We start from the raw sequence: 24693 nt of genomic DNA on the forward strand, positions 1-24693 counted from the left end.
GCGTCGGTCTGGATCTCGAGGCCCAGGAGTTTGGCCAGCCCATCCAGCCCCTCGTCCGTCAGACTGAGGATCTTGAAGATTCTGACCACGTGCGTGCGGAACTCCGCCGACACCAGCGCTTCGTGGCACTTCCTCTCACAGCGACGGAGCTGAAACTTGAGGCAGCTCGGTCCCTTGTAGAAGCCCACAGGCCCGCCACTCGGCCTGGCGAAGAAGTAGGGATTACGCTGATCCACGCCACAGGTTTCTCTCTTGTCGTGGAGCAGCGTGAGCGCGGCCAGCAGCTGGTCGGTCAGCGCCAGAGCGACGTCACTGCCGTCAGTGGTTTTGACATTGATCTTCACCCTGTGCGCCGACAGGATGAGCTCCAACGGCGAGCGGCGGCCGGCGGCTTCTCCCGCAACCTCAGTCTGACCTCTGTCCCGGAACGACGCCAGGGCGAGCTTCGAAATCTCCTCGGCGTTCCCGTTCAAGACCGACGCGTGCGCCAGCGCCACTTTGAGGAGGGCGGTGTAGACCTGCGGGAACGGATACAGCGACAGGCTGTGGCTGGCGGAGGCCGTCGTCTCCACCAAGCACCTGTAGAAGAGCTGCGCGTCACGCACGAACGCCACGGTCGGCATGCCGGGCCTCTTCCGCAGCGCCGCCCCGCGCGGCCACTTTTTTGCACACAGCTTCAGGAACGTCTCCGCTTCCGCTATCGTCTCCTTGGCCGCCTCCTGCCTCACGACTTTGGCGAACCTGATGTCGGCAATCTTGCTGATCATGTGGCCCAGGTGAAGCGGGATCGACGTCCGGCGCCAACTCGTCGGACTGCTTCTGGTGGCGACCTGCTCGACGGCCTCCAGGAGGCTGGGCAGGTTTTGGGGTTTGAGGACGTCCTCGAAGTTGTTTATCGACTTCTTCTTCAACGCCAGCAGGAGTCTCCCCAGCAGCCTCAGCCTGGAGCCGAGATACGACAGATCTTTTTCCGGCCCTGTGGTGTGGTACATGCACTGCGCCAGCTGCAATATGTACGGGTCGTTTCGGACCAGAGCGCCGATCTCGTCCTTCTTCAGCCTCTTCAGAATCTTCTTCAGGTCCGCTGGGATGTGCTGTGGGTCTGGTAACCCCGTATCGGCAGCCAGAGTCGTGAGTCGGGTTTTTTTTAACGGCGTTGACGAGCTCTTCATGTGACACTTTTGAATATGCTGCCAAATGTCCTTGTGATCATACATGGCTTTGCAATATATGCACGCTGCTTGTCCTTTGAACTTGTCCGCCGCCTTTTGCTTCTTCAGTTTGCCGACCTTCTCTAGGTGTTTTTGCTGTCCTCGGTCCTGCAATTTCTTCAGTAGTAATTTCCGTGCTTTGCTGTTCCTGCGTAGAGCAAAAGCTTCCGCGATGTCGGGCTCTTGTTTCCTGTGCGTGAAGAGGTGACGGGCGCTTTTCGACTGCGGCCGTCCGCAGACGTAGCAGTGATACTTTCTGCCGTCGCGAGGCTTTTTGGATCCTCCGTCAGAGTCCGAGGCGTCGGAGCTGTTCAGAGCGTCCTGCAGGAGAGATGAAGCATCACCAAGACTGGAGACGCCTTCGTCCACCTCTTCGTCACTGAGGATAAACTCGTGATCGGACGAGTCCACATTTGTCAAGTCCTCAACCTGGAAAGAAACGTCATATTTTTGGTGAATTCAGGCAAACAAATATGTGTAATTTATTCCTTTCCTGGCATTTCATCAAATTCGGACAGAGCTTCAATACATAGGACAAAAAAAATTACAAAAAATTCAACAGTTTTGCACTTTTATAGGAAAAGCAAACTGTATTTTTTTTTACCAAGAAATTTCTTGTCCTCATCTAAAACACATAATGTTATGGTTGCACTTTGGCATCACTAGAATTCTTTCACTGAAATAACAATACTCCAATACAATTGGGCCAATAGCTAATAGCTAAATAAGAGCGTGTTAATAATTGTGGAACTCGTCGATCAATTTCTCGATGTTGAAGTTCCAGCAAAAAAATGAGCTGAATGCTCACTTTGCTTCTTTAAAATCTGTTGTTCTCGTTCTTTTTCTCGCCCCTAAATTAAACTGATGGGACACGAAAACGCGTTGAATAAAAACTGTCTTGGAAAACTAAATCCATCTTCATTAAGATCACATCCATCCATCCACAGTCCAAACTTCTTCAAAGACATTCCATAAAAAAAAACATTTGATAACCGAGTGGACTATAAAAGCCATTGAACACCTACTCTGTCACCCCCTGGGGAAGCTGCCGTGTCGTTCAGGTCTTTCTTTGACGTGTTTGCTTTGTCACTGTTGTCTCGTTGCTCCACATCTTCTGAAAAAATAAAAAAAATTAAAACGTCAGATTTGAAATGGGTCAATTCGATAAAGTAATTTAGCCTAGAAGGACTAATTATCTTTCACATTCCTATGAATACTTTTATTTAGGAAATATATATATATATATATATATATATATATACATGTAATTACTTTGTTCTCACCATGTTAATTACGTCTTTGTTTTGGGGTTGCTGCTCATTTGACTGTTTTCAGTGTAAAACTTGGTGCATGAATGTGTTTTACACACATCAAACCTACCGCCTAAAGGATCTGGATCCCCATTCTTCGTTTCAGCACCGGGGTCCCCAGTTTTGTGCTCTACGTCTGGCTCCAACTCATCTTTAATACAAAAAAAAAATCAACTGTTAAGTTTCATCAATAGAGAGAACACTGGCAGGCTGACATGTCTGTAACACTGCACACCAACCTTCAATCTCAACTTCCTCCAGAGAGTTCCCCTTGAATCCTCCCAGTGAGCCTTTCTCCATCGCCTGGATGAGTTTAGCAATTTTTGCCAGTTGCACCGCCGCCTCCGGGGACCGGTAGTAGTCCCGCTCAGTGCGGATGTCGTGGTCAAGCAGCTTGCCAAGGTGTTCCAGTTCGTCATTCTCCAGGTAGAGAATCTGAAAGATTCTCGCCATGTGCTTGTAAAGGTTCTCTGACCCGAGATGCTCCGGGTTCTTCGCCCCGCAGAGGGTCGACAGTTCCCTGATGCAGTCCCCCGCGTGGTAGAGGCTCGAGGAAGCGCAGTCTGGCCTCGCGAACAAAAAAGGGTTGGCGTTGTGCACGCCGCACGCACGTCTCTTGTTGAGGAGCAACGTCAAGGCCTTCAAGAGATCCGAGGTCAACAGAACAGGTACCGTCTGGCCAGTCTTGTCCTGAATGTTGATTCTGGTGAAATGTTTGGACAGGACTTGAGTGACGTTGTCCCTCTCCTGGAATGACTTCACCGTCATTTCTGAAACCTCAGTTGCGCATTTGCTTAAGACCGACGCTTGCGCGAGTGTGATTCTGCACAGAGTGCCGTAGGCTCTGGGACACTTGGACGTCTCCATGCGCTCGACGGCAGACGCCGACGTTTTCTCCAGGTACAGGTAGAACGCTTGAACGTCGCGTGTGAACGGTATCGTAGACGGACGGCTCGCTTTCCGTCCGGTCAGTGAAACGATCGCCGGTTGGGAGACGAGTCCAAACCATTCCGTTGTGTATCGTCTGATGAATATCCTCGCATGTTTCACCATGTTCTTCTCGCTGTCCCTCGAGGCGATGATGAGCATGGCGATTCTTTTCAACAGGATTCCCAAGTTCAAAGCGAGACTCGGTTTTCTGTAGCTCTGCTTGTTTTTGCCGAAGCCGGCCACAGACTTGACGCTGTCGACGACTTTGGAGAAGTTTTGTAGTTTCAGTGCGTCTGTGAACCCATCCAACGACCATTTATGAAGAGCCAACCTGAGTCTTCCCATGTCTCTCACGCTCTGCCGGACGAAATCTCGCTTGCTGGGATCGTCCCTGTACTTCTCAAACAGCACCTGTGCCAGCTGCACGAGGAGAGCGTCGCTCTTCACGGCGTGCGACACCTCTGCTGGCTCCACGGATGACAGCATGTTCCTCACGTCGGGTGGAAGTCTTTCTAAATGCTGCAGCTCGCTGTCGGAATCGGAAGGCTCGCTCGCGACCCCCGACTTGTCCCGGGGTTTACAGTTCGCATCTACCTTGACACACTTGCTCAAGTGGTATTTTAAGTTCTTCCGTATGAACATGCCTTTACAGTACCAACAGGTTGTGTATTCTTCGGCGCCCTGCTTGCCTTTTTTACGCTTCCTCACTTTCACCGACCCACGCTCGTTTTTCATCACCTCTTGGTTGTGTTTATAATTCCCTCTGTTGCGTAAAATCTCAAACAGCTTTTTACGTTCCCGGGAGTCTTTCGGTGATGCAAAGGCTTGAGCGACGTCAGGCTCTTCATCAGCATGCGACCAGAGATGACGACGAATGGCTGAAAATCCTTTGCCGCAGACGTAGCAATAGTTTTTATGGGTGACAGATATGGTTTTGCCACCGGCCTTGCAGGCCGTGTCCAGGTCTCGTTCACCAGAGTTCGAAGATTTCTCCTTCTTCTTCTTCTTCTGGCAGAGTGAATCAATCTCCAGCTGCAGTTCTGAAGTTTTTGGCATCTCTTCAGAAGAATCCAAGTCAGAGTTGGGAGAGTAGTCATTATCATGGCTTGGTCCTGGCAGACTTTCATCGCCCTCATCATCTTCATGAGAAGATGATTTATCAGAGTCCTCAACCTGAAAAAACACAGATCAACGATGATTTTTTTAAGTATGTATTTTACCAACTTTTAACCCGAATTGCGTGAACGGTTCAGGGATGATTTGTCATCACCCAAAGACTGATTCATTAGATTTTGTCTGTGTATTAGCGTTTGCCCTGTGATGACTTGACCCGTGTTTAACTTGCCTTTGACCAGCGTCGGCTGGAATCGCCTTCACCAACCAACGACCCTTAACTGGATAAAACCGTACACGAAATTCCTCGACACATCATATACTCACATTTGAGCGCCATGGGTATGTGAAGTTGCCGTAGTTGAAAGTAATCTCTTCGTCTGGAGATATTTCTCTCACTGCAAACAGGCACAGGTGTGGCTTCCCTTCACAGACAATCTTCTTAATTTTACAATTTGGACTTCTATGATCGTCATTCACAAGTCTTCCGAGGCTCCCGTCATCTCTTGGATCAACACTGCAAACAAATCATCAATTGTTTTTACTTGCCTGGAGAAAATCATTGACCGCAGCAGCCGCTACATGTTAAAAAAAATAAATGAAAAGTTCATCCATCTTTTCTAAACAACTAGATAACATACCACCACCGTGATCCACTCCATGAGAACTTATACAAGAACCCGTGCAAAGTGTCACCGCCTCTCCGCTCAGGCCTGGAGCCAAGCCGAGAGATTTTCCCACGATACTCAACAACAAACGTGGACGGCTCAATAGTCTGCAGTGTGAACACACCCAGTCCTAGGAAAGTGACGATACACACACACACACGCAGACACACACACACACACTCTTGTTGTGATAAACCGCTTGTAAATGTGAATGTCACTGAACAGATTTACGCAAAACCTGCATATCACGTACCTTTGGAGGCGTCTATAAACCTTCCAACCAGGAAGGGTTTGTCTCTCCGTGCAGCTATGTGCCGCAGAGCATCCTGCTCAGGAGTCAGCTGGCTGCTATGCTTCTTCATGATCGCTGGAAAAATTTACCCAAAATAATAAATCAGTTGTTCCATTTCTTCAATTCTTCAATGGCAATGGCTGTATAAAAGAATTCTAGAAAGGACAATAAAGTTCATAGTGAAATAGTTTGCTGAAACAACCAATGTAAAAAGCGTCTGTTGCTCCGTTATTACAGTGGCCAACAACCATAACACAACTGTAAAATCCACAGTGCAACAGAAAAAGTGACAACACCAATGCAAAGGCTGCTGTGTTGTGGATTTGGGGCTGTTGTGTTGTTGCGTTGGCCCATCGAGGCCACTGTACAGAGTACTGCTGTACTGAACAAGCACTTTTTAGTTGCATATCTTCTTTGCATTTTCAATTTGAACTTTGACTCGAGAATAAAAACATGAATGCTGGAGGCTGCAGATTGTTCTGTTTTGAAATAGTCACTTTTTTTGAAGCCCTCGACTATGCTGCTCTTTTTGTAACAACGAGGAGCTGCGACGAGCCACGGGGCTTTGCAAACACCCCACTCGTTACATTTTAAAGTAAACAATTGAATAAATAATGTTTTGTCCCGGTGTAATAATCACCTTGTCTTCAGTTCTTCAGTTTCTCTGCTCCAACACAAACACTGTGCTGCTGTGTGAAGGGGGCGGCCATGATTCTTCTGCCGTAATGCGACGTGATGACGTATAAAAATAGGGGACAAGCTCTGACCAATGAGTGACTGCGACGTCATTGACTGACAGCCAAATCAGTCAATCGGAGGCGGACGTTTACAGTTTCGGAGCTCCCGGCAGTAGAGGGATGGAGGGCTTCAAGGATCCTTTTTTTTTTTTTTTTTTTTAATGTAGAACTTTCTACAAGAAAACCCGATTTGTTCACTGGCTTTTCATCAAATAAACCGTCAACTGTAAAAGTCGTCTCTGTCGGTTCACTCCTCTACCTGTGCAGTAATAAGACCTGAACACTGAAAGAAACCAGGAAACAGCAACATTTTAAAGTGTTTTTATTTTGATAGAAAGAAAACAAACAATATAAAAACACTCATAACGTCTTCAGCCATACTCTAAACTGGGGATTAATATGATCAACAAATACATGGACAGATTACTGAGCAGGACTTCTGGGCACAGGGAGCCTGGTGATGGAACACATAAATAAAAACGAATAGTGTGCGAAAGCAGCCAAGGGTTTATTCCACATCTTTAAAGAAAAGAAAAAAAATGACAAAGGTGTTTTATAACTGGCAGTGGCTAAAGACCACTTTAAGTGGTGTATTTTACATTTAGTTTCCACAATCAACCCAACCACGGCCAACGAGAGCCAAAGATCTGTGAAAGCAGGTGAACATCAGACTGGTGCCGGAGAGACTCAGAACTTCCACTCAGTGCACCAAAGAGGCATCAAACCTATTTTATTTAACATCAAACCCATTTTGATTTACAACGAATCCATTTAAAAAGACGCACGATGCCAAGTTGTTTTCTTCCTTCTTAAATGTTTAAAATAGTTTCCCCCCCCCCCAGTTTCACACTTTCCATGTTGTAACTTGCAGGAAATACGACCATAAACCGAGAACCTCCGACTCTTTAAAATGTAAACATTTCAACAGCAACACAAGAACTTTTAACATCAGACTGTATGCCCGAAAGAATCAGATCGACAAATCAATATTTCCACGAGCGTATTGGCTATGTATGTTAAAAAGCAATCCAACCAAGATGTATTTTTTTTAACAGTGCCAATAATAAGACATGTTCCACACTAAATTTTGGGAAGAGCGCTGACTTAATTAAACACAAATCCACATTAGTGTCAGGCTTTCTTTTTTTTTTATGTGAAAACACATTTCAAAAAGAAAAAAAACAAACAAAAGAGGTGAAAGTGTAGATTAGAAAATATATAATGGCACAAAAAAAAAAGAAAGAAAAAAACCCCAGAATGGCACAGAAATTCAAATAAGGGCAATGTTATTTTTTTGAAACACCAAATTAACTGTAAAACTCATAAGACTGACAATTACAGGTGAAAAACAACATAAAAATTGCAATTTCATGTCTATTTTAAAGAGAGTCTCGGGGGGGGGGGGGGGGGGAGGGGGGGGTCGTGGGAACCGTTTACACGCCTGTGCCCTGAAACCCATCATTTCATCTGCCCACATACAATCACATCGAGGCCCGGAGACAAGCCGTTCTAGAAGATATTCTCCTGGAACATCTCTGTGGGCGAGTTGAAACGATTCCGGCTGCTCGACGGGACACAAGTTCCTTCTTTCCGTCATGTGTGATACGATTCACGATGGAAAAGCAGGTTCCTCCTGCGTGTCTCGAGACCCTCGTTAGTCCAGCTCAACACGTGGTTTAGGAAGGACTGTGTGTGTTTTTTTTTTTGTTTTTTTGTTTCTTCCTGCAGGTCTCTTCCATGTTTTGTGCGAAACCTTTCATCTAATGTACAGACATTTACACCGCCGGCTGCAGACGCCAGCAGAAAAGGTCACTTTCAGCTCTCCTCACTCCGAGTCCTCGTCCTCGTCCTCCGGTATAAAAGGCGGGTCGCTGCACTTCGGGCCGTCCGCCGCCGGTTTCCTCTTGCCGACGTGCAGCTCCCGGACGGTGAGGATGCGGACCAGCATGGCCTCCATGGTGCCGTCGTCCAGCGGGACGGAGGAGAACCACAGCGGGCTGTTGGGGACGCAGCAGCGCTCCGGGTGGAGGTAGAACACGTTGGTGCGCTGCTTCACCGAGTCCGAGCTGCAAGGAGGACACGTGACTGTTAGGCTTTTGTCAGTAAAAGAAAAGTTGTCTTCTTGCCTTCATTTTTTTCCAATTAAAACGTCTTCATTGAGCTAAAACTATTCGAAAATATAAGCTTTGTAAAAGAGGATTTCTTCTCGTATTCAGACTTTCACATTGTTCTATTTTTTTTAAGAACTTCTATGTTATTGACTTCAGAATAAACATTGCTTAATAAATCTAGTTTCTTCAGAATGTACTTTTTCGTCGAGTTGATAATCATAAATTCGGTCGTATGTGAATCCTGAACTAAAAGGTCGACAGCCCTGGGTTAGTCCAAGTAGCTAAAGTCCTGAAAGAAAAAGTTTGGAATCATTATTTCAGTCACTTTTTTCTCCCCTTTAAGAAAACTAATTGGAGAAGTATTTCATAGTGCGAGAAAGACCTTCACAACAAGGCATAACTTGTAATGCCACACGTTTAGCTGTGTTGCTCATTCCACAAAAGCACCATCCGCACAAGTGATACCTCGTTAGAAAGGTGACTCATCAGGCTTTCCAACAATATGAAATACTGTTCCAACTGGTATTATCAAATGGGAGAAAAAATGTTTTACCGAAATAATGTTTCCAGACTTTTTCTGAGGAGTTTATACAAAATATATAACTGCCAGTTTGATCAGAGCCGAGCTCAACTCACCATTTGGAGAGGTAGAACTCGTAAAGTCTGACTGGACAGCGGAGAGGATTATCTGTGTTCTCCATCATTTCCAAGATGTCCTCTTTGCCCTCCTCCTCCCGTCGCCTCTTTGCTGCAACGACCTCTTGATCTGCGAAGGACACGGTCACTGGCAACAGCTTCTCTCTCAGTAGAACTAAAAGTTCAAGGGTCATCATTAAATATCAAACCATAAGACAAACGTAAGAAAAGGAATAAAATACCATAAGGTAGTGATTGTATGAAAACACAAAAGGCCTTCAGTTTTTATCTGGAGAGAGAAAACGCTCTGAAACGGAGGTCATGTATTTTTGACACACCTAAAATCTTTGCTCTCTTGAGCACAGAAATACATCCACATTCTCCAAGTGGTTTCAAAGACACTGGATGGTGGATCTTCCGTTTGTGTTCTCTCCACCTGCTTCGTGAGGCTCCGCCACTCCTTTAATCCTCCAATCAAATTAAGTAAAATCCCACAGACTCATCTCATCACTTTGTCACACGACTTCAGGTCGTCATAATGGCGCATGAATATCACGCACACATATTTGATCAACCTTTGGATGTGAGACTTTGGCTGCGTCCCAATTCTACCCCTTAGCCCTTCATCTTACCCCTTCCCCTTTGAATTGCGTGTTCACGCGAGTCTGAGGGGTGTCCCATTTCATTACTGTGCAGAGGCGGAGAGGTGAGGGGAAGGGCTATTCACCCCTCGAAACGAAGTGTTTACAGATGCACACTTGAAACAGAGGGGTATGAGGACATGGCGCCAAAGGACTCGCATTTCACATCTCTACGCTTCTAAAGTTATATAAACATGTTGTGTTTTATACTAGTAAGAACGGCAGTAGCGCTGCCGTCTGCCGTACGTAGCTTCCGTGTGTATTTGTTTGGTAGAGACCGTGTTTATAACATTTTATTATTACACTGTAGAGTTCCAAAGTGTTCTAATATGGGTGTTTTGAAAACAGGGACCCCCGAGCAAACAAGGAAGCTCCTCCGCTTTCACATGGTGAATGAGGAAATATTTCTGAAGTCCAAATATGGCTGAAGTGATGTCAAAACTGTGAGACGGAGCGAGAGGGGCGGGGGTGAGAAGAGGGAGTGGGGTCCCAAATCTAAGGGCTGAAACTTTTACCCCTTTGCCTTTGCCCTCGTTTTGGAGGGGAAGGCGGAGGCGGAGGGCTAAGGGGTAGGGGTATAAAATTGAATTGGGATTAGGCCTTTGTCCCACGTGAAACCAACAACGTGCTCTGCCCCCTACTGGAGGTACAGTTTACCGTTTTCACAAATCCCTCCAGACAGCGGTTGTTGGGTGGTTCATTGCGGATACCTGTTTCTGTCTCGGCTACAGGGAAGGGCGGGTAGAAGCGCAGCACCGTGGTCTTGGTGTTGTTGGCGCTGGTTTTTGTGCAGCGCATGACGTGTGCGAAGGACAGCTGGCGGTGCTCCTCCACCGTGGTGAAGCCGAAGTGTTTGCAGCAGAAGAAGAGCAGGGTGTTGAGGAGGACGATGGGGGAGTAGGCGCCCAGCTGCTTGCAGTCCCACAGGAACTCCTCCTCCACGCGGGAATGGATGTATCCTGCGGACGGAATCCGAGAGACGGCGCCGATTCGAATCAGATCAGAGGTGCGTGCGCTTGTGGGGAAACGCCAACCGACTGGTCAGCAACTCACCGCTGGCCGTGATCGTCGGCTTGAAGCCTCTCAGCATGTTGGTGAAATCGTTGGAGAACTTGCTGTAGAAGCGATCCATGAATATATTCTCCACACGGCCGTTCTCAAACAGGTACTGCGGGGGAGACAAAAACTCAAAATTAGTCATGAAAACATTGCGTATGTCGACTATTATTCGTTGCCGTCCTCAATCGTAGAGCGGCAGACATCTTATTTGTTGCACAGTCAAGAGACTGGTGGACATAAACCGCCGTCTCAGTTTAGTTTTAAATTCTCCTTCCTCTTGCTCCACTTGTCTTTACTTTTATGTTTCAGTGTGGCTTTTTGGGAATAAAAAAACACATCCATTCGCAGAGCAGCGTCAAGATTTGCAAGAAAACCCGAGTGAAGGTATGGGAGGTGGCGGTCCTCACCTGCTGAATGCCGAGGCAGAGGTAAAACAGGGTGTCGGTGGAGTAGGGCTCTCCGTTCGGTCGCTTCACCTCAGTGATGAAGCAACAGAGGCCGTAGCTGAGCTCGGCGGTGCTGCAGTGGAGGATGTCCTCCTTGAACTCCATGAGATGGGCTGAAACCAAAAGTCAGTAAGAAGTTGAAAGTCGGCGGAGGGACAAGAGGCGAGGCGAGGCGAGGCGAGGCGAGGGCGCTGGCGGCTCTCAGACTTACGGCCGTAGCGCGGCTTCTCCACGTTGGGCTGGGTTTTCCTCCACTGGATCCATCGCTTCCACGCGTCGATGCCGTACTGCCTCCTCAGCTTGGGGTTCATGGCCGACGCCGTTTTGGGAGACGAGCTCCTCTGCGACGTCTCGTCACAAGTCTTTGACGGCCGCTGCAACTTTTTCCCCTTCGACCAATACAGAGACGACAACGTTCACACCGGACGCCAAAGAAACCGTTTACAAGCGTGTTTCTTTAGTGTAACTCGATTTCTGGACTTGTGTTAAGATTTAATAAAAAATTAAACCAAAAGTGTGATTTTAATCAACTTTACTCTTTCCATTCTGCACGGGTCTCATGCAACAGGGCCTATTTTTAGTGAGTTTAAAAAGATACCCGTGTGGAAAATTCTTGTACATTCACCAGCGAGACCCTCCGATGGACTTCCGGAGTATCTAAGTGTGAGCAGCGCTGACGTTTACCCTCTTGTCTCTGGCTTTCCTGTGAGCTTGTCGCCGTCGTCCGGCGGCAGGCGGAGGACTGTCGGGCTTCGGAGCCTCCTCCCTGAGCCGGGCCATCTTCTCCAGGGTTTCTAACCACATCAGACGGGGCAACGGAGAAGTCAGCTCATCTTTTTACCCACAAACCAAGCAACAGTGAGACCTGCAACGACGTCAACGCTGCAGCTTCTACGACTGCTTGAGAGAATCATTGACAGCAAAGCCTCCTTCTTCTTCTTATCTCTCCTATTTCACTTAATTTTGGAGCCACATTTTAGAGAATTCGAATCACTGTGAGCCGTTTAACTATGAGTATCAGTTTTCATAAATCATCCACACACACACACACACACACACAGCTCGTCCCTGCAGATCAGTAGAAGCTTCCTCGTCTGTGTCTTATCAGCATTTTTGCTGAATTATCAACATGACCTCGGATATTCCTGGGTTTGGTCCGTTCATTCTGCTGTTGGTTTTGTTAATTGTTTAGGTAAACGCCAACCCAGAAGCCTTGACGTCGGCTCAAAACGTCATTTGCTGACAATAATCTCTGGGGTTTTCTTTATTACTTTTTTAGTGGAGGATCAGATGTTTTTTTTCTTCATTTTTTTATTAAACACAAGTTTACAGTTATGCACACGACTTATTAATAGGACAATAAAGACAGTATACAAGTTAACAAGACCTGACTAACAACTAGGAAAAAAAATATAAACGTGACGATCTTGGAATTTCCCATCATGCCTTTTTTTTTTTTTTTTTTTTTGGTGGGTGTGGCTTATATTCAATCGCGCTTGATTGTCCGGAAATTACGGTAATGATCCAAGTACAAATGACCAGACGTCAAACGCTGCCGTCCACTCGTCTCTCTGTGGATTCTGGATTTGTTTGACATCCTAATTCCTCCGTGTTTTTTCTTTTATGTCTGGGTCTTGTACTTGAGATCAACGTTCGTAATATTGGGACTTAAATCCAAGCTGACCTCAACCTGAAACAAACCCTGACTGTGGATTTGATACAATCGTCTCACCAACGGTAAAATCTGCCTCGATGTCCATGGGGGTCGTTCCCGGAGGCGTCGACTCGGAGGACGGCTCGCCCGGCGTTCCCACGGAAACATCCGTCGCGGAGCTCAGCTTCTCGGTGGCGTTGGCCCGGCCCGGCGACCGGAGGCCCGTGTCAGAAGACGCGTCCTCCCAGTTGTTGAGAAAGTTCTCCAAGTCGTCCGTGTCCAAGTCGTCACTGTAGTTACAGACGTGGTCTTGGGGAAAAACAAACAAAACAAAACGTCAGACGCTGATCAGGCTTTGCTGCTCTTTGTCTCCTATTAAAAACAGCCCTTCACCAACGTTTCGTTTAGTCTTACCATCGGGGGCCGGAGCTTCTGGCTCCTGCTTGTCTGCTGCATTTCCTCCCTGAGCCACCGCCTCTTTGTCCTTCTCGTCTTGCTCTGCCACCATCTCGGCCATGAGGATGAGCTCCGCTTCATACGGTTCGTTCGGGATCTTCTGCTTGATCTCCTGGATCGTTTCCAAGACGCTCTCGGCGCTGTCCATTGTCACGGGAAGAAACATCGGCACGGGCAGCTGCGGCAGGAAAATAACCGTTTGTGAGCAACAAAAGAAAATCGAAGACACTAAATCTCAAATTGCTCTGAATGGAGGTTCAACCATTGATGAGTTTGTGTCTCAGTGTCGTATAAAGCGCTTTGAAACACAGTGAAAAACATGCCGTGTGTAAATCATCGTTAACATCAGTTTCAATTGTTTCATTTCAAACTACTTATTTATACCAAGGAAGGAAAATTGTGGTAATCATAAAAAAAAAACAAAAAAAAAGAAGGATAATAAAATCCTCTAATGTGGATGTAGTGCTAAACATACCGGTAAAGGCAGGCCCACGGGATTGGGGGTATAGTGGCTGTACATGCCCATCGGTACGGGAATATAAACCGGCACCGGAACAGGAACAATCATGACTTTAGGGAAGATGTCGTCTGTTTAAAATAAGAAAAAACCAAAAAAAAAATAATTTTTGGAAAAGTTAAAAACTGCTATCTCATTTCTGAGTATACTGGTATGAACTGCAAAACATTTGAAACGTGATATTTTCACCTGTCTGCGCTTCAACATCAGCTGTTTGAGTTTTGCAGGAAACTCCTTTGTTCTGCACCAGCGGCTTACAGAGCAGAGCTTTGTTCTTCAGGATTTTCTGCGGGGCGGGGGAAGAAGGCTGAGCCTTCACAGGCTCCGTCTGAATACTGATCTGCAAGGCCAACAAAAGAATATTTAAAAAATCAGGTATATATAGCAGGTATCCGAATTATAATCCACCTCTCAGAAATGACAAATCTTAACCTCTTCATCAAGTTTAGCTTTTTATTCATTATACTGCACATTCAATTGTCTTTTTGCAGCCGTTATTCATTCAGGAAATACTTTAATAATCATGCATGTTTATTCCCCATTTCTTCAAAACTTTATACTGATAAAAAAAATTGAAAACTCACATGTCCAGAGCTGATTGACTGCTGGCTAGACACTGAACCTGCAATCAAAAACAAACCCATAAACTCACACAGCATTCAACACTCATTTAAATTATATACATATAGATATAGATATATATTTTTTTTTTACTTTTCTCTCCTTCAGCAGAGTCAGATATCCTGAGCGGAGAAGCAGCAAGTGAGATGACGTTGGCGATGACGGGAGCGGCTTCGCCTGGAGCCTCTGAAATCACAACGGAAAGAAAAATAAATCAATTGCAAAAGTACTGAACTGTTTTCTAGTGCAGTGATTCCCAAAGTGTGTGTGTGTGGTGAGAGGAGACGGGCTTGGAACACAAGTGATCTATACATCTAACCTGTCCAAACTATCTTGTGCTTTTTCTTAACATTTACATAAAACCACACAATTTCTTGTCAAAACCATCAATTTCTTGAGTTTTCATTAGAGACTTGTGGACGTCAAAAACATGAAGCTCGACAAAAATACTGGTTATATGACAAATTAATGCATCACAACTTTAAAGTTCGAACTTCGTACAAATACAGAGCCATAAAAAAAAAAATACAAAGCCCCTGACAACTTTCTATTACATAAATCAAAGGGAATCAAAGAAGACAGAACATGTGAAAAAGCAAACCACACACACCCGTGGGGATGCTGCCCTGCGCCGCCACTTTATCGCAGCAGAACTGCAGCAGGCAGTTGAGGTCACAGAAATGTTTGACTTCCCGGAGCAGACAGAGACTCTGCCTCAGCTTCCCTTTACGGCCGCAGGTGTCACACTTTTCAACCTGAGAACAACAAAAAAATAAATAAAAACTGACGTTCAGACGGAGACGATAAGGTTAAACGTCAGTGTCGTCGTGGAGCTCAGAAAGCAGGGCATCAGAACAGAACGACTAGGAAATCCCAGCCAGGCTTTGCTTACGTGGCAGAAGAGCATGGTGTATTTGGACCGGCACTCCTCAGAGCAGAACTCCTCGGTCATGCCTCCGTACTGCGCCGTCACAAGCCTTTTTGAGACGCAGTGACAGTAAACGCAGGAGTGGCAGTGTTTCCCCCAGCATTTACTCAGGTTGTGTCTGAAGAGGAGCCGACAGCCTGAAAAGAAGAAAGCCAGTCACCATCATCATCGTCGTCATATTAGATGCCTTAAGGTGAGTTTTGAAGCAGGATCATCGTTTTGGATCCCAATAAAAACCAGCAAACATAAAAATAACCACAACAGGTGATATCAACTGACTATGTGTGCAAACAAACTTCTGGAAACTGTCCTGCATTAGTCATAAAGCAGATGGAGACTGTTGGTGTTTCTCTCAGAAAGTTGTTTTCACTCAGCAGCTCAGGGAATAAATTTGAGGCTCATCGTGTTTAAACTGTATGTGAACATAAAGATGACATACTATACTTTCCAGAGTATAAGTATCTGTCAATAATGTGTCACAAGAACCACAAAATAAGATTCTAATAGTGGTTTAAATGTGGTACTGGACCAGCTTTTGTCATCAAAGTGGGACATCAAGTAGTCCCACAAATATAAGTCACATGACCAGCTAAAGAATCCACAGCTTATAGTCTGAAAGATCTGGATACCGAACAACAGCACAAGGGAAATTCATAATTCCATATCGATCGTGAAAGAGAGTGAAGCTATTCGCAGTGCGCTTCAAATATGGTTTGTTTCTGTGTTTAAGATACGAAATGGACCGAAAAAATCTGAGTCCATCTCGTCTCCTCACCGTCGCTGCAGAAGCAGCAGTTCTTGTGGTTGATTCTCTTCACTTCTCTGATGATCTTCTCTTCTTTACAGTACTCGCACACGCCCACCACGTAGTGCGACTTCTTGAACTCGAGTGAACAGTCAACGCTGCACAGAAACACTATCTGGTCCTGCAAAGACACGCCAACACACACATAGAACGTATTTAAATGACTGTTCACAAGATTTAATCATTCACCTCGTTTACACGTACCCAGGTTTTTACAGAAACGGAATTCCCCCCCCCCTCTATGTTTAAATTTTTTTTTTTTCATTGACAGGGACCAGATATACGCCTGATTCAGGGCGGCTATGAGCATGCCACACTTGTAGGGGGCAGTGTAACGAGAAGCATGAAGCCACGATTAACCAATCACAGTTGTGACCATCAAACGCAGAGAAATATCACAGTTTCTTTAAATACCCAGGTGCGTGTAAACATATGTTATCTCAATTTTGTGAAAGTTGGTTATTATAAATTATTATCATTGCAAATTGAACAGTCTAGCCACCGGCTACCTTTTAAAAAAGGAGCGCAGACCTTCAATCACACAGGAATTATATGAACCGGAACTCTTGACCAGAAGAGACATTCAATGCAAACTGAACAAAACACATGGAAACCTCTCTCTCTCTATGCACGGCAGGCTGAAAACACAAATCAATATGTACATTTGGTTCCATATGTATTCAACGCTGCACTGAATCACCTTGATCTCGATGATTTCGGGTTTGAAGTTGATGCTGCGGGCACACTGGCGGCAGTTCAGGTTCTGCAGGCCTTTGGCGTCTGGCTTTGGCTGGGTGGAGGAGACGTTCTGGATCTGGGTGGAGCCCACCGGCAACTTTGTGAAGATGTTCATGCGTTTCTGGGATTTACTGAACTTATCCTGTGGCACAGAAAGAAAGAGGCAGAATCTTAAAACACCGACATGTATTAATTGTATGAAATCAGTTTTGGTTTGACCATTTATTTTGATAAATTCCAAATGTATTTGATACATTACAGACTATTTTAAACGGCTGAAACATTCCGCTCTATGTTTCTTGACTTCTTAAACTTAGCAGATTCTTTTTGTTTGGACACGATGTTGCTGAACATAAAGACACAAGAATCTATAAACAGCAGTTTCAAGTCTTTTAGTTGAATTTGGCTGTGAAATAGACCTCCGTCTCTGGATATGCTCGTTGCAGAGGGAGTTTCCTGGGTTTATCGGTGACCATTGTTTTCCTGATTCGACTCCACTTGTGTTTTACACTTTGTGGAATTATAAGGCCCTACATAAACCTTTTCTTTTTACTGTCCATCCAGTCACCTCTCTTCTATAATACTTTATCCAGCCACTCACATACAAGGACAACATGCAACCCAGAGAAAGACTAAGACTGAGCTCATACAGAGGATTTTGTCAATGTTAATTAAAGCGCCGGCGACCACAAGAGGCAGCAATGACAAAAGGATCTTGCTCAAAGAAAGCTTTTATAAACTATCTATAGTTCCATCTTCGATATCACGTTGTCTAATTCAGCTAACTAGTCTAAAACAGTAAATTCCCCCCTCAGAGATGAATAAAGAAGTTCTATTCAGTAATCAAAGAGAACAATAAATTAACAATATTAGAATAACTGCAAAAAAAAGCATATTTTTGACAGATCTAGAATCACTATAAAAATACATTTATAAACACAATAAAAACAGTGAAATCCACTTAACATAATCCAAAATATCGGTTCACTGTAGAAACAGACGTCCACATAAAGTTCACTAAACACACAGAAACAATTATAATATATATATATAAAAGAGAAATCAGATAGAAGTGTTTTGTTAGAAATTGTTGTGATATTGGTGACCTGGAAGGCCATGACACATGGCAGAGTGCAGAAGTTCCTGATGGACATGTCGGACATGGCCAGGTGGTAGGCCGGCACGGCGTTCACTCCACAGCTGTCACAGTTCACCGGAGAACCTGGAGTATAGAAAACAACAACAAAACAAAACATGCGGTATTGGTGAGAAAGTAAAGGGTGAGGAGTGAAGGAAGAAGGGAAACAAAAAAACTGCTGCTTGGTACCTGAAGAACTAACAGTCTGGACTTTGAAAGCCATGACGCAGCTGCTGCTGCAGAAGAGATTCACCGAGTCGTCGCTGTTTTTGCAGTCGACCATGTCGGTTAACAGACGGGTGGTGTTACACATCTTACATGGCTGGTTCACCTTGGTCTTCTGTGAATGAGACAAAATAAAAAAGACAATTAAAGAGTGTTTCCAAACAAAAGATCGTGTTTATTCTTTTTTCTTTCACAGCTTTAATTGAGCGTCTAAGAGAATGTTTTGCAGTTGAAAGTAATACTGAAATCTACTCAATTTGATTTTTTTTCGGCTTCAAAGGTGCTGGTTGAAGATCCATGATTTCAGTGGTCTGTAGTCAGTTGAGGTCAAATTTTTAAATCCCAGACTACTGAGCGCACATAAAAAATAAGCCGCACCCACCAAATTTAAAAAGAAAAAAAAGAAAGTTCGGAGTTACGTGATGCACCCGAACACATCACCCACAGATTCCCTACAATAATGACGGTAAACCAATATGTATAAATTAACATTATATGATTCAGCCTTCAACTGGTCATCAATACACGGTACAAACCTTCCAGCTCCTTTAACTTCCTTACCTCTTTGTATTTAGCCAAACAATCTGCATTGCATAGCATTTTGCTGCAATCCTCCATCTTCAGCATGACTGGTTTGTTGTGGCAGTACGAGCTGCAGTTGGCGCATCCGGCCATCGACAAGTTGTTCACTGCTCGGAAACGGTTAAAACAAGCGTCACTGCAGAGCTTGTGGACGGAGCCGCTCAGGATCACCTCGTGTTTACTCTGCAGGAAAGAAAATATGTTATTGCAGAGATTTATGTGCTTTACTCATGTTAAATGTTCGTGATTTCAGCTTTCCAGGGGGATTTGCTGTTTTGCAGACGGACAAATGAAGCAACGATGGTTAAAAAAAAAAAGAAGAAAAAAAGACACTGTACAAAGTAATAATATGAGTTAACAGAGATTACGAGTTGCTGCTTTTCCTTGTTTAACTCACAATGCAATATCTGCTGCACATGCTGCACATTGTTTGAGGCCCAGTTGACTGTGGTGCTTTAGCAGCAGCGGCTTTCCTGTAGTTCGCTGTGTTTTTCTTGTAGTTAAAGGAGGTCAGGCAGCTTTGGCTGCAGAAGTCCTTCATGGCTCCTTTACCATCTGGGGCCTGGATCACATCCTGAGGTCGAAATATCAACCTGAGGAAGCAAAAAAACAAACAACAAAATGAAGAAACCTTGACATTGACCTTGTCGTTCACTTCTCCGCCTTTGTGGGACTTACTTTTGGCAGTTGAAGCAGATCTTGTTACCGTTTCTCAAGACCCCTTTGCTCGCCGTGGCGGATGCGTTGAGACAGGCGGTGGAGCAGAAGAGCGACGAGCAGCCCCTCCTCTGGAAAGCCGTTTGGCCTTTGGTCAGGCCCTTCTTGCAGTTGAAGCAGGACATGTGAACGGAGGAAGGGTTGACGATGGGCAGCACCTGTGATTCGGTCGCTGGAGGCACAGAGAAGACTGATCCGATCCTCAAGTCATCCTGTGGACATGAAAACAACAGAGGAGCAAAAGTGCAACACGAGTTCAGACATTTGTTTATGTTTTCACCTGGAACAACTTGCGAGTTTGTAAATGTCTTGATACAACTCAATCTTATATTTTTTTTCTTAATGGATAGGAAAATGTGTGTCGCAGGGAGTGTCTGAGACTTTGAGAAGCGCATCTCACCCTTGAAGGCTCATCTTTCACACTCGCTGTGGACGAGGATATTAAAGCTCGATCATACTCCTCGTCCACCGGCTCGTCTTTCACCTGAACCGCAGGTGAAGGAGACGACTTGACTGGCCGAGACGCAGAACGCAATCTCATCTAGAACAGGACAAAAAACAACAACAACAACTTGTGAATACGACGTGGTTTGAAACCTCGGCTTTGTTGTGGTGAACCGACACAGCAACAGGATGATTTAGACTTTAATGGACGCCTACTTACACGTTCCGGTTTTGGTGAGGGAGGTTTGACGACCTTCATCCCGTTCGACATGGAAGCTTGTGATGAACCTTCTCCTTCTACACAAAACAGCCGGTCAAAGTAAGTCGAGCAAAGAAAATGTGCTGCGTTTGTGAACAAATTAAATTAATTACACCGGCGATAACGCCGGAAATCTGTAAATTATGATGATTTCAAGATACAGAGCGGGAAAAAAAATGCTCCCCTGTAAAAAAAATCGTATCTTCATTATTAACTATAATGAGCATTATTAGCATTTAACTGTCATGGAGGAGTTTAGAGTTTTCAATAATTACTTTTCTAAATCAAATCTGATCCCCAACTATTTCGGTCAACGACACAAATGTCCCTGATGTGATTAAAGTTGTTGAATCTGCCATTTGTAATAAAGGTACTTCGATGTAGAGCTTCAGTGGTGGTTTGAGTTGGACAATATGTTATTTTCACTTCATGATTTAGTCACGTTGCTGCGAGTCGCCCCACCTGTGTCCATTTTGGTTTCAGATGAACTGGTCGGTTTCTCGTCATCTTCCTCCTTGATGGCGCCTCTCTCCTCTGCCGAATGGAAAATATAAAACACGGGAATCAAAATGACGAGAAGATTGGAATTGAAACAGGATGTTTGTTCTCCACGAAGGAACGGTGATTCCTCTGCCAGGTGTGGGGAAACAGATTAATCCTACCTGTATTTGACGCCATCGGGGAAGAACTCCTCTCGATGTATGTCGAGTCACTTGTGTCTTCTTCTTTCATCTGCGCCTCCTGCTCCACCTGGTCCATCGTCCCGATGTCCATCATCTCATCCAGATTGTCCGTTGCGGAACCTTTAGAGTCACTCTTCTCTTGGTGCGCGTCATCACCCCCCCGGGCGTCTGTGTCCATGTTTTCATCAGCATTTTTTGCATCCTTCTCAGGATCAGACATTGTGTCCATGTGCATGTCCTCATCAACTTCTCGTCCTCCGGGAATTGTGTTTACACCTTTGTCCTGCAGTGCACCATTTGTTTCTGTCTCCTCAAAGTCTCCCTCAAGTTTCTCCTCCGTTTCAGACATTGACGTGCTCCCCGGACAACTCCTAAAATTCTCCACCGCTTCAGAGTCCCGTGATGGAGATTTGGATTCATCAGGTCGTACTGCATTAGCTTCATTCTCTTTACATTGTGCTTCCTCAGATTGCATTTTTTCCCCCGCAACAGACGTGGGAACTATTTCTCCAACATCTGTCGGGGTTTCTGGCTGCTTCTCCATGGATTCTGCGTCTGTCCCCTCCGTCACCTGTGCAGGATAGTCAACAGTAAACAGCCAATCGTTTACCAACTGATCCAAATAACAGCAAAAAAAAAAACATTAAAAACTACAAACATTGCAATGAACTCCAGTAAAACCCTGGACTCCAACTATTCAAATCTAAAAGACTCCGCCTGGAAAACCTCTTCAGAGAAACGAGACTTACTATTCACAAGGACATGTACCACAACCATCACCAAGTTATACATACATTTATCCTGGTGGGCACGTTTCAAATGGTCAGATTCTGACACACAGTCATGCAAACATGTGTATATTGTCAGGCCTGACAACAACACAAACCCCTCAGTCCAACCATGATCTGGTATTTAACAAAACATTTCCCATATACCTCTAGTTTTTATAATCTCCACCATTGTTATTGTCTGTAAGCTTGTTTCTATGGTCCTTCACCTGACATGACCCCAGTCTGGATATTTATCTAAAAGCAGAAACTGGAGAAAATAAAGCTAAAGCAACATAATCTTATACAGCTTAAACTTTCTCTGAACTGATGATAAAAGGTCTCAATATAAAGACAGGGACATTCAATTTCAAAGCTGATCAAAAGTAGTCTGCAGGAATGGTGATATTTTCCACGCCCATCACTTGAATTTGAAATAATTTCAATGCACAATCCTTTAGTTTTCCTGTTTGCATAAATAAAAGAAATGAGAAAGAAGCAGCTTAACTTCACAATCAAGCTGTAATGAAGTACCACAGTAAACGCATGAAACACACACGTGTATGAGAATTTACTTGGTACAGACAAATAAACAAGTGCGTGTGTGTACGAAGACGTGACTTATTCTGCATTGGAATGAAACAAGAAGGAGAAGTTAGCTTGTTGGTGGTGTAGCAGTGCTGCTCTCCCATTGTAAACAACAACCACTGCAGCTCTACAAAGCTGCTGACCTCTGCGGCCGCAGCATGAATCTAGTCCTACAAACCAACAGTTTTCAACTCCATTTGAGGGGTTTCCTGTTGTGTTCACTCATTTTATTATTATTTACAGGAACTATAAACAAGGCAACAACTAGCCTGCTGCTTGCTAAGCTAACGCTAAACCTCCACGCCTCCGTCCTGCGCATCAACTCGTCACACGCTGGACGGAGAAGAGCGACACGTATGTGTTGAGTTTATCTGTCCACGCCCGCACTGGGCACTATAAAGTCCCCGTACAACGTGTTTCGGTGGTGGTTTGGTTAAGGTCTGTAGCAACGTGCGGGAAATTACCGCGCCAGCGACTCCTGCAGACGACACTTGATTGGCGCTCACATGTTCGTGTCCATCCCCAGTTTCCGTAGTCGCCATATTCGCTCCAAAATCCCTATCTTTGGCGTTTGGCAAATAAATCGCGAGCCGGTGCTATTAAAACAGAATCCAAACAAACAAAAAAAAAAACCTCTGAAATACTTTAGAAGGATGTAATTTATTACATCGTAACTTGAGCCCCGGCGTGTCGCAGAGCGCCCACTTGGTGCTGCTCCTCCTTCTTCTTCTCTGGTGAAAGCAGCAGACGACACTCTTTTGGTGAAGCGCTGCCGTGGCTCGCTGACGCCCCCCAGTGGTTCGCAGTGCAACATCGTGGAGAAGTCTAAATGGGGAACTGGATATGTTTACTTTCCACCTCCATGTGGAGTAGTACGCGTTGGGGAAAAACATTTCTTTGGTCTATTAGTCTCATTTCAGGCATTTTCTGCATATTGTCGTCTCTTGGTTCACTTTTGATTTTGATTTGTTTTTTGTGTATCTTGCTTGGCAATTTATAGAAGCCATGCAGTCATCGGATGGAATTTGTGTATCTTATTCTGTTTTGGAGGTTTCTATTTGAGAGCTCTTGAAAATTTCTGCTGTGCTTATGTCCTTGAACCCATGGATCTGTCTCTCAGTGAAGTCAATTAGTGTTTTTGTTTTGAAGGTTCTGCCAGGTCGTTGTAGTTTCTACTTTTGACAAGAACTGAAGTCATTTCACTCTGCGACACAGTTTCCAACTCTATACTCAGAGCTGCTCTAAAACCAAAATAATTTAACTTGGCTGTCAGTGTATGTCTTTTTATTTCATCTGGAAAATACAAATATTGTATATTACATTTTTATAAGTATTTCTTTTACCAACCTTTGATTGACTGGTTGTATACAGAACCCTTTCCACTATACGCTGGTGTTTTTAAACCCAGGAAAAGATCAGCCTACATGCAACATGGTGACTGATATGACATTTGGTCAGTATATGAAGATTAAGCTTGTTGTAGATAAGGTTGTTGCTGAATCACCGCACACAACTGAACTGATTTTCTTTTTCAGCTCCAGAAACAACTCAGAAACAAATGAGAGGTTAATGAGTAATTTGGACATTACTAGTAAATACTTCACAGTGATGTTGTGGTAAATAATGTCAGTTACTGTTTAAAGGCATATTCAGATTTCTTTTTTCTTACTACACTTGAACTGTTGTCATTTTTTTCCTTCATGCTTTCAATCAACTGTCCAAAAACACACCGTATATAAAGCACATCCTGCCTTCAAGAGTACAGCCAGGTTTATCTACACTGATGATTATTTTTACAATAACACATGCTTTTTTACCAAAATATCTGTGATTTGCAGGAAGTTCTGAAATCAATAAAAAAAAGAGAAGCAATAAAATTGTACCTGTACAAGAATACAAAACAAAAAAGACACTTGTGTTTGAGCAAATGTCATGAAAACGTTGTACAGAAGTTGCTCTGAATGACTTTTGAAGTTTTTTATTTTCTAGTTTTCTTTCCAGCATCCAGGAAGGTGTAAACAAGCAGAAGCACGTTGCATCACAGCGCCAACCTCCAGGTTTGAATCCAGGCAGTGACGTTTTTGTGTGAAGTTGTACTGCTAAGCTATAACTATATATGTACTTCAATCTAAAAAAGAAGAAAGTCTTTTATTTTTTATTGACTGCATGCCCATCATCACTGTACAGAAGAGGATTAGGGCCACTGTGGAAAATAACCCTGAGCTCTGACTTTTAAACTCAGAATTCTGAGAAAAAAGTCAGAATTCTGAGTTTAAAAGTAAGAATTCTGAGAAAAAAGTCAGAATTCTGACTTTAAACTCAGAATTATGACTTCAAAACTAGGAATTCTGAGAAAAAAAGTCACAATTCCGAGATTAAAAGTAATAATTCTGAGTTTAAAGTCATAATTCTGACTT

General features: G+C 44.4%; 2 protein-coding genes across 2 annotated transcripts; both read right to left on the minus strand.

Annotated features, from left to right (window-relative positions):
• Positions 1 to 58: 58 nt before the first annotated feature.
• Positions 59 to 5594, minus strand: LOC308144681 (uncharacterized protein; the record flags this gene model as incomplete). Its single annotated transcript, XM_080515861.1, has 7 exons — positions 59 to 63; positions 140 to 1640; positions 2237 to 2325; positions 2592 to 2672; positions 2761 to 4624; positions 4892 to 4962; positions 5486 to 5594. The coding sequence occupies 7 exons, from the start codon at positions 5592 to 5594 to the stop codon at positions 59 to 61; spliced, it is 3720 nt and encodes a 1239-aa protein (XP_080371987.1).
• A 2341-nt stretch (positions 5595 to 7935) lies between these two features.
• zmym4.1 (zinc finger MYM-type containing 4, tandem duplicate 1) lies at positions 7936 to 22829 on the minus strand. The gene is made up of 27 exons (XM_080515999.1): positions 22741 to 22829; positions 20901 to 21492; positions 20701 to 20772; positions 20200 to 20276; positions 19936 to 20076; positions 19497 to 19747; positions 19216 to 19411; positions 18798 to 19001; positions 18201 to 18351; positions 17980 to 18095; positions 16836 to 17015; positions 16106 to 16256; positions 15295 to 15467; positions 15013 to 15157; positions 14496 to 14588; positions 14366 to 14403; positions 13971 to 14121; positions 13740 to 13852; positions 13223 to 13442; positions 12887 to 13117; positions 11839 to 11948; positions 11366 to 11543; positions 11116 to 11267; positions 10703 to 10817; positions 10360 to 10608; positions 9009 to 9138; positions 7936 to 8327 (listed from the first exon to the last, which is right to left on the minus strand). Exons 1-27 carry the CDS (start codon positions 22816 to 22818, stop codon positions 8087 to 8089), a joined length of 4548 nt encoding a protein of 1515 aa, XP_080372125.1. The 5' UTR covers positions 22819 to 22829; the 3' UTR covers positions 7936 to 8086.
• Positions 22830 to 24693: the final 1864 nt, after the last annotated feature.

Source organism: Blennius ocellaris (genome assembly GCF_963422515.1).
Source record: "Blennius ocellaris genome assembly, chromosome: 20".
Classification (NCBI taxonomy): Eukaryota; Metazoa; Chordata; class Actinopteri; order Blenniiformes; family Blenniidae; genus Blennius; species Blennius ocellaris.